The sequence below is a fragment of the Rattus norvegicus genome, chromosome 18, assembly GCF_036323735.1.
Source record: "Rattus norvegicus strain BN/NHsdMcwi chromosome 18, GRCr8, whole genome shotgun sequence".
Lineage (NCBI taxonomy): Eukaryota > Metazoa > Chordata > Mammalia > Rodentia > Muridae > Rattus > Rattus norvegicus.
In genome coordinates, this window is record NC_086036.1 from 14,194,519 (window position 1) to 14,212,126 (window position 17,608).

The following is a 17,608-nucleotide window of genomic DNA, read 5'->3' on the forward strand; positions in this document are numbered from 1 at the left end:
ATCGTGAAGGTAGGCTTGGTGGAAATCTTCCGTTGGTTCGCTGGCACGGAATGTTGCAGAGGTCAGTAAGTTGGCCACCTTTACTGCACACATTGCTGACAAAGCTGTTTTCTTGTTTTGTGCTCTAGTTTTCTCGGTGTTAAATGAAGATTGGAGACTGTTACAAGGAGGGCGTGTGAGACACTCACAGCATGCTAACAAATTATGGTGCTGCTGGTATCTCGGTTCCCTCTTACGCAGCGTTGAGGTAGAAGCCATCACGGACTTTTGGTTCAGAGGTAGGACTGAAAACTGGCATACACAAATCCTCCAGGGCCCAGATCAGGGAAGACTTCATCAGGGTTAGGTACAGGCAGTATGTCACTGTAAAGGTGTCAGAGTTGGGGCTGATCAAGCAAAAGACCGGAAGGGACATGGACGCGGTACATGGCAGAACCGGAGAGGGAGGGCCTTACAGTGAGGTGCGGCTCAGTTTTCAGGAAGGATGCAGGCTCAATATTCATTTCTCTGGACACAGTTTTTAAGACTGAAAAGAGACCCTCAGAGCTCTGGAGGGTCTGGTTGGTTGATGTTGTTCTTCCTATGGGGTTGCAAAACTCTCAGCTCCTAAACCACCATCCCGAGAGAACACAGGGATGGACCTATGGCTCCAGCTGCATATGTAGCAGAGGGTGGCATTGTCGAGCATCGATGGGAAAAGAGGCCCTTGGTCCTGTCAAGGCTCGATGCTCTAGTGTAGGGGAATGTCAAGGCTGGGTGGGCAGGGGGAGCACCCTCATAGAAGCAGAGGGGAGATAGCAGTTTTCTGGAGGGGAAACCGGGAAAGGGGACAACATTTGAAATATAAATAAAAAATATTCAATAAAGAAAAAATGTCAAAAAAAGAGAAGAATTAGCTAATGGAAGTATGCCATGTTAAATACTCAGGATGATTCTTTCTTATTGCTTTGATTCACTTGTGATTTGCTGACTGGTTGAACTAATTATAAGTTAATTACCAGGCATTTTAAAAGAAAGTACCAATGGTATCAATGGCTTTGCATTACTTACGGAAGAACAAAAACAATTAGAAAAAACCCTCTCTTGCATTAATTAAACAAACAAACAAACAAACAAACAAACTGGAAACAGAACTAAATACGTAGGACCCAAATGGGAGTGGAAATTTTATACTATATATTTTTCAAACACCACCTATCCAAGTGCTAAATGTTTACATACAAACCAAGTGAGCAAATGCAATGAAACATTAAAGCTGGATCGAGGTTTAAATGTTTTTGTAGCTCTTTTGGTTTGGGCTATACATGGAGTTTCAGGAGGAATCTCATGTTAATAAACTTGAGGCTGTCTGGGACGGATTTTTATTATGGTCACATGCACTACAGCCGGACTTGAACTACGTAGCTGAAAGTGAGCTTGAACTTTTGATCTTTCCATCCATATTTTCTGAGTTCTGGGATAGGCAGAAACCATCCTGCCATGTTAATTGCTTCTGGGGCTCCACATGACGTCTCCGCATACTTGGTGACCTCTCCCCTCTGAGCCTGGTCTCCCTCTGTTAATATTATTGTTTTGCTAGAAAAGCAGGGCAGGGCTACACACCAGGGCTATTCACCTTCAATACGGGATCAAGCTCTTGTCTTTTCAACCTTCACTTAGTTATGTGGTTTTGGGACGAATTATTATTATTATTATTTAAATCAAACTGACAGATTCCAATGGAAATGTGAAAGAGCAGCTTTCTGGGCTCTAAATTTTGTTCTATGTGTCTCAGGGCTTCTGTTTTCACACTGACTGCCATGTTTCTATTTGAGGAAGATCTTATTCTCATTTTACACATGGTCAAACGGATCTAGCTGAGTGGCTGAGAGCACGGGGCCTGGTGCCAATGTGCTCCCTGGTGAATTCCGCATCTTCCCCAAGCACACATTCCCATTTTATCTAAATCTTCCACCACTGATCTCATAGCACCAGGGGGTTCCGCAGGCTAGAGGTGTTTAATATATTCTGGTTGAACAACTTTCCTAATGAATTTTTATTATGAAAAAGGAAAAAAAAAAACCTCAAACCTACAGGCAAAGGAATGGAAAAAAACTAGAAGATAGTCTGGTTTCATGCTGCCTACATGACTCATATGTCAGAGGCTTGGCACTGCAATCAGTTAAAATACAGATAATATGTTGGAACACAAAAGGAATAACTAATGGAAAACCATTGTTTAAATTAACAGAACAAGACAGGAATATTAAGAAGCACACTTTCTCCCTCATATTCTTAGCCTATAATGTCTACATGTATATATTACAAGCATGTGTGTGTGTGTGTGTGTGTGTGTGTGTGTGTGTGTGTGTGTGTGTGTATGTGTATAAGGAAGACCAAGAAAGGACAATAACAGATATCAGAAAGGACGGGGGTGCTCAGAGGCTGTGCTGGACATGAACGAGTAAAAGAGACTTGAGGGACAGCTTTAAGAGAGGTGAGGTGGCAAGGACATGGGAGAGATGGGGACAGGGAGATCACTAACATGTGCTTGGTTTGAAGATGTTACGATGTTATTTAACACCCCATCTTACAACAATGATTTAAGATTTTCACTTAAATGTATTCTGAGAATCCATGGTCTCTACGTTTTCTCTGTATAGAAAAATATAAGGTGAAGTGATGTATTTGGTAAATTTCTCAGTTCAGCCATTTTGCAGTAAACACATATTAAAGCATTGCCTCGTACAATATGAACACTAATCTTTACTGGTCACTTTAAGATGCTATGTAAATATAAGCCAAACTTTTCAAGAGGAAAAAAAACATAGGGCTTAGGTTTTGAAGAGCCCGCATCTTGTCTTGACGGAAACAATTAAAAGTGCCCAGATTCTGAGCTGGAGATTTCTAAAGCAACTGTTATGCCTCTCTTCTGTGTGCATGGGTTAAATATGTGGACGAGGGTGACTCTGCCTCCTACCAACGGGGCTGTCAAACTGTACGTGAGAACCTTCATTTCTTTAACCATGAATATGAGCTATGCTTGCACGTTATATATAACTAGCCTCGGCACCCCCTAGTCTGCTTGGTATTCAGGGAGGCAGACGAAGGTACTAGCAGGGTGGCAAAGGGGGGATAAGAGAGTCACATATCACCCTTCCGAGATGAACTGGGCTCTGCTGCCCCCACATCCATTAACGTCTGAGTGTTTAGGATTCCTTGAAAATGTCAGTGGAGTTGGCCTTTTCTGTCAATGCAAAGATTAATGAGAAGAAAACGCTGCAGGCTGGCAGGACAGGCCACTGAGCATGGGGTGAGCATTGTCTGTGGCCCTTTATAGGTGACCACGTCCCTGTCTTACACGGGTCTTGCACACTTCTAGGTGTTGCTCTGTTTCTTATGGATTTCAGACTCATTCCGCATGGAGAAAGGACCAGAGAAACATCCCTGTCCTTTCTCTCCTCCGTATGGCTGAGCTTCTTTGCTGACTACTGCTGGGAGCTGAGATGAGGTATGAGTTACTATAAGTATTTTGCCTAGAAACTTAACAGCAGCAAGGCCAGCCTAGCTGCCTGCTGGTATAGACAGAGAAAATCCCCTTCGTATAATTGGTTTTGGAGAAAAAGGACACACCAATTAAATTCTGTGGGGGGAAAATTATTTGAGAAAGAAATCCTATATATTCCTAGTTTTTGAAAGCACCAACCAGGAGGATGACTTGTTAGTCCAAAGACCTTATGTAAAAATCATAATTTGACCTTTGCTGTTCACGATCTCTAGAGGCCAGCTGCATACTAATGAGTGGGAGGATAATTGCTCAAAGCAGGATACCAACGTGTAGTCAAGGTCCTGCAGCCTATGGTTCAGCAATTCTCTGCTCCCTGTATTCATTTCCTTTCCTGTTACAGTGATAAAGTATTCCAGATAAAATCAACCTATGAAGGGAAATGTTTATTCTGTCTCTCAGTTTGAATGTACAGTCCCTGGAAGTCATGGTGGGCAGCTACTCACATTGTCTTCAAACTCAAGGAGGAGGAGATGCTGGGCTCATCTTATCCTTTTCTGTTTGCTCTGAAAATCCAACCCGTGGAACGGTGCCACCCATCTTAAAAGGGGTCCCTGCCTAAGTCACCACAATCAGGAATATCCTAAACACACATGCCTGAAGACTAATCTAATTTCCACAATTCCTCATAGGCATGCTCAGAGGCCTTTCTCTTATGTGATTTTAGATCCTGTCAAATTGTTGTTAGTCACGTCAGCTTTGCAGATCATATAGGGAACATCTAACAACCCATTCTTACATCCTCTGACAGAAACACAGAATGCATGAGGAACCTCCATTTAACCACTAAATATTAACTAACAGGTTCATTGCCTAATGCCTAGCTCACCCCTGCAGAGCCCAGGAGAGAAACTTCTGCCTTCCTTTTCCAACCTTCTTTGTGTCTGCCATGGCATTTAAGACCTGTGCTTCTACAGGGGACAGACTCTTTTTCAATATCAAACATTTTTGCTTTGTGGAGTTTAAGAAATTCTGTTTAAAGAGTTGTCATGTGATATGGTTTTAATTTTGGGTTGTCACACGAGGCAAAAACTACTTCTCTGGTGTCCTAGATTATTTGGAGAAGTAAATGCATTACTGGGGACATCGGTTTTTGAGGACTGTCTTAGTTGGGATTTCTGATGCTGTGAAGAGACACCATGACCATGGCAACTCTTATGAGGAAAGCATTTAATTGAGGCTATCTTAAAATTCAGAGATTTAGTTCATTGTCATCATAGTGGGGAGCATGGTGGCACACAGATAAACATGGTGCTGGAGAGATCGAAGAGAATTCTATATCTGGAGATGTAGGTCTGAGAGAGGAGAGAGAGGGAGGGAAGGAGAGGAGAGAGAGAGAGAGAGAGAGAGAGAGAGAGAGAGAGAGAGAGAGTGTTGGTCTAGCTTGAGCATCTGAGACCTCAAAGCTCACCCCTAAGGACACATTTCCTCCATTAAGGCGACACTTATTCCATCAAGGCCAGACCTAAAAGTGCCACTCGCTGTAAGCTTATGGGGGAGTGGGGGAGCATTTTCATTCAAACCACAAGGATATAGTTTAAGTGTCACTTTTAAACTATTTATGTATTTACATTTTTACTTATTCACTTTATATCTTACTCATTGCCATCTCCCAGTCCATCCCCCCGCCCAGTGCTTTCCCCCAGTCCCCCTCAGATCAGGTAGGGGTCACCCTGGGTATCCCCCACCGCCACCCTGGAACATCAAGTCTCTGCAAGGCTAGGTGCCTATCGACAACAGCTTTTGGGATTGCTTCCATCCTCCAGTTGCTTGAGAACTGCATGAAGACCAAGGTACACATCTGCTACACATGAGGACTAGGTCCAGCCCGAGCTCTTGGTTTGGAGTTCAGTCTCTGAGAGCCTCAACAGTCCAGGTCAGTTGACTTTGTAGGTTTTCCTGTGGGGTTACTACCCCTTTGGGGCCACAATCCTATCTCTTTTTTTTTAAAGATTTATTTATTTATTATATATAAGTACACTGTAGCTGTCTTCAGACACACCAGAAGAGGGCATCAGATCTCATTACAGATGGTTGTGAGCCACCATGTGGTTGCTGGGAATTGAACTCAGGACCTCTGGGAGAGCAGTCAGTGCTCTTAACCACTGAGCCGTCTCTCCAGCCCCACAATCCTGTCTCTTATTCTTTTGTAAGCGTCCCCAAATTCCATCCAATGATTGGCTGTGGGTGTCTGTATCTGTCAGAATCAGCTGCTGGGTGGAGCCTCTCAGAGAACAGACAGACTCTTGTCTGCAAGCCTAACAAAATATCATTAAGTAGTGTGAGGGATGCGACCATGTCAGAGATGCTGGTGACTGGGAATTGGACTCAGAACTTCTAGAAGAGCAGCCAGTGCTCTTAACCACTAAGCCATCTCTCCAACTACACTTTTTAACTTTTTATTAACACTGAACCTGCCCTCCTCTGTCAGCTTCCTTTCTTCCCTTCCATTTCATTTCGTTTATCTGTGCTATTTGTATGCATATGAAGTAGCACGTTTCATTTTTTGTCTTTAAAATGATCACTGTGTATACTCATTGAAGAAGGCACTGAGTTGTATAAAGACATGTTAATCTAAGTAACAATTACAAGTAGATTATAAGCTTTTCTGCCCTTCCTATCTCTCTTTTCACCTGTGCTGTTTCTTTAAGTCTTGCTCATATTTAGGAGACATACTCTTTCTGTTATTGAATTCTCCTTGATACATTTTAGCTTTTCAGATCCGCAGTCTGACTATTCTCATTTGTTTTATTGGCCCTGTGCCTGAAAGCACAGAGACTAAGATCGGTACTGTTCTGAGGGACATCAAGTCACTGAGTCTGGTTGCTTTCTTTTTGGCTAATAGAGCTAGGGAGTTCATGTGACTGGGCACAGCATGCATTTCTTATGTTAGCAGTTCGTTTTAGGACTTATCAATATCCAAATCCCTAATGAGATTCTTAGAAACTTTTCTTTTGGCAGTTGTTTGGAGACAGTCTTACTATACAGCATAGATCATCTTCAAACTTGGGTATCCTCCTGCCTCAGTCTTCCCACTGCTGAAATTACAGATCTTTGCCACCATGCTTGTCAAAACTACCTTCAACTTAGTCAGTATAACTAACTCTTCATTTCTTCTAGTCTCGTAAGTAGTAGCCTGTTCAAAATTAGAAAGAAAATAAGAGAGGCAGACAGCAAACAATAAAAAAAAAATTGTAAAAAAAAAAGTATGTTTACTGTCATTATCTATCAAAATAGTGCAAACTACAATAGATATCCTATCACTCCAGTAAGAATTAGTTATCCATAAAGCAAATCAGATGCTCTGAGGACACGGAAGGAAGAGTATTTGTGTGCTGCTGGTAGGATGTAAATTTATGCAACCGCTGTGAAACAGTTTGAAACTACTGTATCATCCAGCTATCCCACTTCTGAATACATATTCAAATAAAGTAAATTAGCACATCTGAGAGATACCTGTATGCTATGTTCATCCCAGTACTATGCACAATAGTTAAAACGGAATCGGGCTGGGTGCCAGGTCACAAGCTGGTGCTGTGCACGTGCAGGTGGGTATCCGTCTGTGTCAGTGAAATCCTGTTAGGTTTGGAGAATGGAAGAAATGTGAATGTGACTGTAATTGAAATAAAACCAGTCACAGAAAGAAAAGTGCCACACAGTCCCTGAAGCATGCAAAAACTGAGAGAGGCTTGTATGACTAAGCTACTAACAGCTGTTGGAAAGAGTGTGGTTGGGTAAAGGATTGGATCGGCTACGCTGTGTGAGCTACAGAAACGCCACGTCCTCTTCCTATGAACCTTTGATACACGTCAACCACAGGTTTACAAAACAGAAGCAGATCATGTGCATCGTGGCCGGAGGCTGAGGGTGAGTCCTTGCAAAAGAGAGGAGAGAGAGGGTATTTAAGACTATGGAAATTTCGCCTTGGCTGTCATATATGACCTGCCCGACTCTTCAGCCTTCCATGCCCCTGGAGATTACAGAAGAAGATGGCAAGCCCTAACAAAGCTCTTCCTTCTGGGTCATCACAGCAAGGGTAGCAAAGGATGGCTTTGGAGTTTGAAAAGTGGTGTGTACGTTTTTTTCAGACAGCTCATTTACTCTTTTGTCTTCCTTTCTCAAAACTAGGACGTATATAGTGGGTTTTCTGTTGTTTTGATTTGTTTTTAAGATTTCTTTTTGTCTTATCTGCCTTTTGTAGAATCTATTTCCTGAAAGAAAAGTTAGGTTAGCTCTTGACATTCTTTTGTCTTGGCTATCACTTAAAAATAGATTATTGTTTTATTTTTATTACTTATTTTTATTTGTCTGCATTAATTTATGTGTACCACATATGTACAGGCGCCTGCAGAGGCCAGAAGACTGCATCAGATTCCCAGGAACTGGAGTTAACAGACGGTTGTAAGCTGCCTGATGCGCGTGCTAGGAACTGACCTCAACTCTGAAAGAGCAGTGCAGGCTCTTAGCCTCTAACCCATCTCTCCAGCCCCGCCCTTCCTTGTGAGTGACACATATTCATATGGATATAAGAAGAAAGTTGCTGCCTTTGTAGTGTGCCATTTAAGCAAAGCCCACTAACCATTATGTCCTTTTCAGCCCTTTACTTCTGGTAATGAATAGGAAGTCCCAGGATTCAATTGAACTCCTGCTCTGTATGGATCAAGCAAATAGATCATAAGGAGCCAAGCTTGACTATTAAAAACACATTTACCCTCTACAGACACAGCCCAGCTCCTGAGATCATTTTAAGTCTTGGTTCTAACTGACATCTTCGTCTCCGAGAATCTCTTTTTATTCTTCAGCCCTATCCTCTAACAACAAAGTGTTTATGATGCGCATGATATCATTCCATACTTTCTCAGGACTTCTTATGCTGCTCTCTCCTGTAATTGGAACATCTTCCACAGATACATCTTCTTCTTTCTCTTGTCCTTTCAAATGGCATTTGAAATGGTTGCTAAGTGTTCTGCACACTCCCAGCCTTTGCAATTCCACCCTCTTCTGTCCCAACCCTAGATCTTCAAGATCCAACTTGACCCCTAGGTGGACCCTCATTGGTCATTGCATGTAAAACGAGTACTTCGAATTTTGTATAATTAGTATCTATATTTCTGGGCCTTTCTTCTAGTAGATGCTAGCTCTTTGGGCCAGCAATAGTAATTTTTCTATGTCACAGTTCATTATCCAGAATAGAGTAAGTAAACAGAATATGCAGTAGTTAAACAGATTAAAATGCAAATAGGTTAATTGGCTAACAAAGCTCACAGCATTGGCTTCCTGGCAGATCTCTGAATCTCCTACACTAAGATAAACGCTATGGCAGGTCTGCCCGTCAGGACCGCCGCTGCAACAGTGCAGTGAGTAAGGAGAAGATATTTCTCCTGATATATATATATATATATATATATATATATATATATATATATATATATATATATATATATATATATAATAAAACTTGTCCCAATCCCATTCTTCAAGCAATAAAATTTATTCCTAACAAAATATTCTTTATCATATTTTTCTCATAAAATTAAGAAGTGTGTTAATAATCTTGATACCATCTCTCTGTTGATGGACTCTAAAAGGTGAAAAGTAATAAACTATGAGAAAAGCATTTTATCAGAAGAGCCAGGCAGAAGGGATTCAGAGAGGAATTGGAAGCAAAGAACTGTCCTAAATTTTGAAAATGATTTATGGTCAAATCAACAGCTCTGATTCTATCACATATTAAATACACATTTTATTGCTCAAAGTAAATTGGACAGCACTGATATTATTATAAGTCCTATGGATGAAAGTCCATTGTTTATAAAATTTAAGTGAGCTTTGGAATCTCATGTATCCCCTTGACCTAATGAGTTGGGACTCACAAGTAGGTCCCACAGGATTTCATGGGTAGAAAGAGCTTCTAAGATATTAATATGAAGGGCTAAGTCAGAGGTGTTCCTGTCTTATTTCTTTTGAAAGGGTTAGCTCTATCAATTACAATATTTGTTTGTTGTATCTAATTAGAATGACAAATTCCCAGAAGTACTCCCTTAAGTGGTCTCTATAAGACAATACATTTTAAACAAAAGAGAAAGAGCAGGGGCCATATCTGGTGACTGTTTATAAGGATATACTGCTGACTTATGTCTTTCTGCGATGAAGAAATAAATACAAAGGGGTCCTGAGAGTTATTTAACAGAGAAAAGGAAATTGAATCAGAGCGCTATTGAGGTTGAGTAATGGGCTCCTAGAGAAGCACACATAAAGATGAGAGCTCATAGATGTTTTGCTACATGTCAAACAAAGAAATTAAATTTATCTGTTGAATTAAGATCGACAATTAGCTGACCTCAACAGAAAGACATTTTCCTGCATAACTCAGGTACACATAGTACACTCACAAGAATAAATGTTATGGAAGGGATTAAGGTCAGAGCTTCAGAGACATTATGACATCACAGTTCTTTCTGGTTTTGAGGAAGGAGAGATCATCATCAATCAAAACATGCTGGTGGAAAGTGGGATGAGTAGACCAAATCAGGGTCATCCGTGTTTGAGGGTGGCCTGGGCTACGAAAGATTCTGTTCCAAGAGAAAACAAAGAGAAGAGCATTTAAAAAGTCAGAAACTGGAGTGGGAAAGAATGGAATCTCCCCCAAGACCTCTGGAGAGGGCAGAGGCCCAAATTTGAAGAGCTAACGTTAATATGGTACCAAATTTCTGCCTTCCACAAATGTTGGAAAAGAAGGATAATATGTTCTTATCTACCTGCCTTGTTTTCAGATGTTCTTAGTGCAAACCAAGCTTGACACACAGGCAATATACAATTAGAAGATATTTTGACAAATATTCCTGTTTAGATGGCATCTACACCTATGTTATCAGGATTCATAACAAGGCTTTGTGGGTTCACATGGATGATCCCTTTGAATCATTTTATATAAGATTCAGTATTCAATATTAGCGTCAGTGTGGTAGTACACAACTGTCATCCCAGAACTCTGCAGGGAGATAAAAAGATAAAGGCAGGATTCTCTCAAGAGGGGGGGGGGGGGGAGAGAGAATTTGGAACTCAAAATTGCTAGTCACAGTTCACCTGATTGTCACCTCGCCAGTGGTAAATTTTTCTTTAAAATATATATTTAATATATATAATATAATATAATATAATATAATATAATATAATATAATATAATATATATAATACATATAATATATTATTTATATATTATATTATTTATATAATATTTATATATTATATTATTTATATATTTATATATTATATATTTATATATAAATATTATATATTATATATTATATAATATATACTATAATATATAATATATATAATACATATAATATATGTAAAATATATATGTAGGTGATAAATTTTATGTGCATGGATGTTTTGTTTCACTGTATTCTGGTAACAGGTACATGCCTGAAGACCACAGAGAAGGCATCAGATCCCCAGGACCTGGAGTAACAGATGCTTGTCAGCAGCAGTGTGTGCACTGGGAATTGAACCCATGTCCTCTGGATGAACAATAAACTGGTGCTCTTCATGTATGAATCATCTGTCTAGCCATCAGCATACCCTAGCTTTTTTTATTTATATATGTTGAGGCTATCACTTGAAGGAAATTCAACCACCATACAAGGATTTCATCAAATTGTTTAATGAGTAACTATAGTTTATGTATAAGAATAAAAGTTAATATGTAATATGGACACTGGCTCTAAAGTGCAGGGCAAAATGGAAGTGGGAGTAGCAGGGGAGACAGCATAGCTATCCACAGAAGGGCCGTCTTCAGGACTGCCTGGGTCTAACGCTGGCTTCAGTTCCGCTGTTGGGCTCTTGGTGAGCCTTCTGCATTTTTGGATTACTATACAAAATGGGGATGGACTATGCCAAGCTCCCAAGGTCATTGTGTGAAGTCTAGATATGGACTACTCCCTTTGTATGAAAACCTAATGCATGCTGGCCACCACTAGGTCTGAAGCTGGATCTACCCATGTCCACACTTAAGTTACAGAATTTAAGATTTGGTGACTCTTACTTCAGCTTGGGTGCTCTCCAGTTATTTCAAGGTATGCTTTGTCATTAAGAGTGTTCAAGTTGGGTGTTTGTTTTGGTGTGTGTGTGTGTGTGTGTGTGTGTGTGTGTGTGTGTACACAAGCACATATGTGGCAATCAAAGGACAACTTTCAGGGTTCTGTCTTTCCACTGTGTGCGTTCTGGGAATCAAACTCAGCTCATTAATTGTATTCCTGTATCTGTAGAATCATTTTACCAAATAAAGAAAGGCTGATTCACAGATGCAAGTCGCAGGCAAAAGGGAAAGGAAAATGTATTTCATTTCCACCTCCTTGAGGAAATGAGGGGAACATGGTGTCCTCTTCATGCAGAAGACACTGAGGATCTGGGTCCTTTGTGAGCAGCCAATGAGTGATAATGGCAGGTAAGTCAGACAAAGCTAAGTGTGACTTATTAGCATTCAGACTGTATTTGCTGTTGCATTTCATGGTCCTTATGGAGAAGGTCTCATGTTTATTCCAAACTCAAGCTGCGTTTTCTGAACCAGGATCCAGGTCACGCTCTTTACATGCTATGATGTCACAGGTCATCACTGGACATCTTCAATCACTCACCACCTTATTCCTTTGAGACAGGATCTCTTACTAAACCCGGAAATCACTGATTGGCTGGCTTGGCTGGCCAGTGCGCCCAGCAGCAGGACTATTGGCACTTGTGGCCATTCCTGGGTCGGTGTGGGGTGTTAGGGATCTCATCTCACACGCTCAAACTTGCAGAACAAAGACTTTACACACCGAGCCCTTCACCTAAGCCCTGGAGACATGGACCAGCCAGAAAGTCTCAAGAGAGCCAAGTCACACTTGAAAGAATGATTAATAAAGCTAAAAAGAAAGTCTATCTTCTGAGTAGATGTGAACAGTCTTTGTAGTATCCTGGTCTTGTGGATCGGATCCTCTTCACCTCTCAGGGGCACACTCAGAACGCCACGCTGGGATATTTAGGAGAAAATTGGAATATTATTTTTTTCAAATGTAGGCACAAGACTGCATTTCATATTTTAAACAGAAACTGATAATTAAGTACCAAAATCTATAAGCAGCTATAGATGCATTCCTTGGTTAGATTACTTGCTTGACATACACTGTCAGGTCTACACTGAGGTTTGACCCTCGGTACCACAGAAAACAGAACAAAGTTTATACGATTTCAGAATTGTTTCTTTAACACAGAAATCTTTTATTAAACCAAACAAAAACAGAGAAAACTTATACCAGCCCTCAAATTTTTAAATTTTCATTAAATAAGCAAACTCTAAATTCACACCTTTAAAAGATGTTTGTGCATCTATGTATTTCCAAAATACTCATATTTCAATAAGATTTTCACATTATATTCACCAACAGTATCACAAAATTTTTTTGTTGTTTTTGTATTTTTGTTTACGTAACTGTAAGGAACAATAATTCTAGAAACACAAGAAGAAAAAAGCATAGCAATGTCCACAGTTACAAGAAAAAGTGCACATTACCTGGTCACAATCACAGTCAGTACTTGGAAAACTAGATGTAACAAGAAGGTAAGGGATATCACTAATGCCTTCAACTCATTGTCAAAACCCGAATGACATAGATTTTACATAAAATAAGGCAAATTCAAGAATGCACAAAGAATTTGTAATTCAACCGAAGCTAAACAACAGAAAGGAAAATAGTACAAGTATGAACTAAAGTACTTCTCCTTAAATATCTTAAAAATAGGCTTGCTTCAGTGCACAGAAAATACCACTCAGGGTTGTGTCTAACACTAGAAGTGGAGAAAATGGCCGAGCCTGGGAGACGGAGGGGAGAGAGAGTTCGTTGTTCAGATCTAGCTCTATCTGCTGAGAGCTCTCAATTTAAAAAAATAAATAAATAAAAATAAAAAAGAACAAAAACTTAAATGCTACAAATCATACCAGGAGACACAACAACAGCCTTTCCTGGAAACTGTTTCCAAAAGAAATGAGAAGTACATACAAGAGTGCAAAGTTTAAGATTGTCACTTGCAACCTCAGTAACATTCAGTCATCTACATCGAGTCGCTGCTCTGGAGGCTTGCTGGGTAGCACAGCCTGGGGCAAGCAGCTCTGGGGAACGCAGCGATGTGTTGGGGTTTTGTTTTCAACACGTCTTTTTATAATGTTTAGAAAATTCTGGGATGAAAACTGCTGTGGTAAGCTGCCGTGGGGCGTGGGCGTTTTGAGACTGGCGTAAGGACAGAAATGGAGGCATCTCTTGGAAGTAGTTCCTGATGGGTCGACTTCCAGGAAGTAGGCAAAGGGTTTTCCAGCATCGAGTGTTATTTTTCTTTTGTAGAAAGAATTTGGAAAGAGGAGAAGGCAAAAGGGATGCGGAAAGGGTACTTACAATAGTTTCTCAAAAACAGTTTTCTTTTTAGAACCTATGAAAAAGTTACCAAAGTAAAAATGACCATTTTGAATGAAAAACAAGTTTTCTTTTTATAAAAATTACATTTTTTTCTTTTAAAATACAAGATCCTTTTCATTGTTGTCATATCCTGTAGCAATAAGAAATTTGGCTTTTTCCCCCCAGATACTTCAGCTTTCAGTCCAATGAGTCAGTAGAAAATTCCACTAATATTTCAGTTGGATCTTGAGCTTTTTTTTTATTCCATGAGCTTCTTCATTTTTAATCCTTGAATTGAGAATATGCAGCCTTTTAAAAAATTGCTTATGATATTTATGCTGACACACTAAAACAAAAGCAACAGGCTGGGCACACTTGAGCATCTCAAGTACTTCAAGACCAGAGTTCCTGTGACGCTCCTCAACACACCAGTGTATGGATCAAGGACAACATGGCATGATGGAAACGCTTCTCTTAAAAGACTGTGGAGCAAGCCTAGGAGTCTCTCTGCTGGAAAATCAAGTGTCATTAGTGGAAACCGCAAATTTAGAACCCAGTGAGTACAGACATCGTTGGCCTCAGTTCTGTTGTAAAATGAGATTTTCCAGTTCATCTGCAGAACGCAATAAAAATGCAGCCGATTCTCGATACCCGGCGACAAGCTGTCTCACGGCGTTGATTTCTGTCGGACTGAGCTGAGGTCTGGGGTTTGAACTGCTGGAAGATCCTGAGCCAGGCGCCAGCTGCCTCTTCATGCTCAGATCTGTGGGTCCTAGACAAAAAGAATCGAAAATTAAGATGGGAATAGTATTTGTTCTAACATCTCACATGTGAATGCCCATCAAATTATGATTGCATTTATTCATGAATGCTTTCATGAGAAACCTGTGGCCTCTATAATCAAATGCATCTGCTCTCTGAAAGACTAAAAAGTCGTGTGATGTGCGTAGAGGAATTTTTTTTTCCAGGTATCCCGGACAGCCTCCAGCCATCGCTTCTTGTTATAGGGAAGACATGAACCCTTTGAACACCGGCTCTTAGCAGATTTCAACTTTCTGTCTGTCTGCCACATGTTCCAGAAGCTTCACTGTACCAGTATTAAGATGACGAAATGGAAATATTTTTATTTGCTGTATTTATTAACAATGTCTCCCTTGCAACTTGATTTCCTTTTTAAAAGGCCCTCTGATTCCAATTAGTGCTTGGACATGGGCATGGATATAAACCCATCTACTGAGGCTTGGACCCAGTGGTACCAAGAGCTTCCCCACCATGGGTAGGCTGTGTGAGCACTTCTCCTCTCCATGTTGACATTTTGACTGGCTTGCTATTGTGTAGGTCTTGTGTAAATACTTTGTCCACTTGGCACAATCAAGAAATACCTAGGAAGGGAGTCTCAATGAGGGGCTGTCTAGATGAGGTTGGTCTGTGGGTGGGTAAACATGTGGAACTTTAACCTGATTGCTGGGGTAGGGGACCACTTCGAGGGCAGGGCTCTGGACCATGTAAGAATGGAGAGAAAGGAGTGTAAGCATGCACACAGGGGTTCCTGCATATCTGCTACTTGACTGAGGATATGACTAGATGCTTCAAATTCCTGCTCCCTTGACCTTCTACCACAGATGAACAGAAATTTGAAACTGTGAGTTCAAATAAACCCCTTCTTTTCTAAGAGACTCTGCCAGGATAACACTACAGCAACATGTAAAGAAACTATGACAGCCCCTTAAGGAATTAAATGCTGTGAGCTGAGAGACTTCTGAACAGTGTTTGGAGTGGACAAAGTTCAAGGCACAACTTAAAGACGTGGGTTAAGCTTTTCTTTCTTCTCTTTCCTTCCTTCCTTCCTTCTTTCTTTCCTTTCTGCCTCCCTCCCTCTCTCTCTCCTTTTCTTTTTTCCTTCCATTTTTCTTTCTTTTAAGGAGTCGGTTGAGACCTTTCTTAATTATTATATCAAGGATGGATTCGTTTTTTAACAGGTTAGACTAAATTTTACTTTGAAAGGAAGCAAGAAAGCAGTTTTTGCAATAACCCTGAAGAGATCCTGGATGTTGGCAGCCCTGTTTTATGACTGAGCTGTATCTGTATTTGCACAAAACGCAGTCAGATGTCCATAGCATTTCCTTATACATTCAACCCGAGTCTGGTGGTTCTCATTCTGCAGGACATTTAGTCATTTAAAATGAAACATGATACGAAGTTGTCTAAAATCATGAGTCCTGACGCTAGCACTAAAAATATTTTTCATATCAAATTTCTATAGATAAATGTTTGCTTTTATAATTCAGCAAGCATTTGTTAAAATTCATAAGATTTGGGGAGAGTTCCTAAATTTAGAAGTAATTGAGTACAGTATTTCTAAGCGTAGCAGGACAGCCATGACCCCAAGTTGCAATGATTCTGCAACATTGCACAGAAGCATTCTAACATATCCTAAATCTGGGGAAGCATTCAGACAAGGATGTTCCTTTCATGGGCTAAACTAAAGGATGCCAATTCCCAAATAGTTCTTTTTGGGGCATGAGGAAGATAGGTCGATACCCAACCACTCTGCCATCATCCCTGAAGGAGGCAGAGGTCTCTTGAGAGAGAAAGAGCTTCACTTGGAATTTAATTAGAGCAGACACAAATCTTCACAAAGAACTCTGACATCTGAGAGAAACATACTTCTACTTCTGTCATGGCCTTTCCAAGCTTTGATTTTTCAGGCAGGGTTTATCATCCATTCGGTCTGCTATTTACACAGTCATATTATCGACATGACAGGTAGAGAGAAGCATGGGTTGTCACATTTGCAGAAAGAAGTCACTGAACCTGTGCTCGAACAAATGATTAAAAGTGTCTGCTCTGTCTGCAACATTCTGAGTGGATTTCTTCCTCTTATTGAAGTGGATTTATCTTTCATACAGTGTATCCTGAATACAGTTTCCCCTCCCTCTCTACTCCTCTCAGCTCCTCTCCACCCCCTCTCTCACCCAAATCAGCATAGTAGTATAACTAGTGTTTGGGGCTGCAGGTGAACGCTCTTCTGACCTGGTTCTACTTTACAGTCAAGAAGTCCAGTACTCACACGGAAAGTAAAGACAAAAAGAATAAATAAAGAAGTTGGAAGGATCCTCCTCTCTGTGATGTAGATGTTTCAAATCTACGCCTGATTGTACCGGTATATTAGAAGCTAGAATGCTTTGGATGATTTTTCCTAAAGCTTGATTGATGAATCCATATTGGAATTGAGGCAGGGCTCAGCAGGGGCTCACGTTGGTTTTGGTGCAAATGTACATTCCAGTTTAACACTTACTCAGCCTGTACTTAGGGCTTGAGAATTTGCTTTATAAAATAAATCTTGATCGGTGCAGTGTTTTTAGTAATTTTTCTTTTCTTTTCCTTTCTTTTTTCTCTTCATTTTTTTTATATAGTCTCACAGCCCAGGGCAGCCTTGATCTTACTGTTTAGCAAAGGATAACCTTAAACTTCTGCTCCTTCTGTCTTCACCTCCCAAGGATTACAATCATAAAAGTCTAAATATCCTAAGCTGGTGGAGACATAGTTTCGTTCAATGTTAATTAGCATATGCAATGTTAATTAGCATATGCAATGATAATTAGCATATGCAAAAGTCGGATACTGTGTA

The 17,608-nt window shown here is 40.3% G+C and overlaps 1 protein-coding gene across 10 annotated transcripts in view; it reads right to left on the bottom strand.

Moving 5' to 3' along the window:
* Positions 1 to 12,784: 12,784 nt before the first annotated feature.
* The window catches only part of Nol4 (nucleolar protein 4), a 362,395-nt gene continuing 357,571 nt past the window's right edge, over positions 12,785 to 17,608 (bottom strand). For 9 of the 10 annotated variants that reach the window (XM_039096914.2, XM_039096918.2, NM_001415694.1 and 6 more), the window contains one exon: positions 12,785 to 14,749. In XM_039096914.2, the coding sequence (XP_038952842.1) occupies positions 14,556 to 14,749 (194 nt within the window). In that variant the 3' untranslated portion in view covers positions 12,785 to 14,555. The remainder of the gene's footprint in view (positions 14,750 to 17,608) is intronic. The other variant, NM_001107401.1, reaches the window with a different exon arrangement.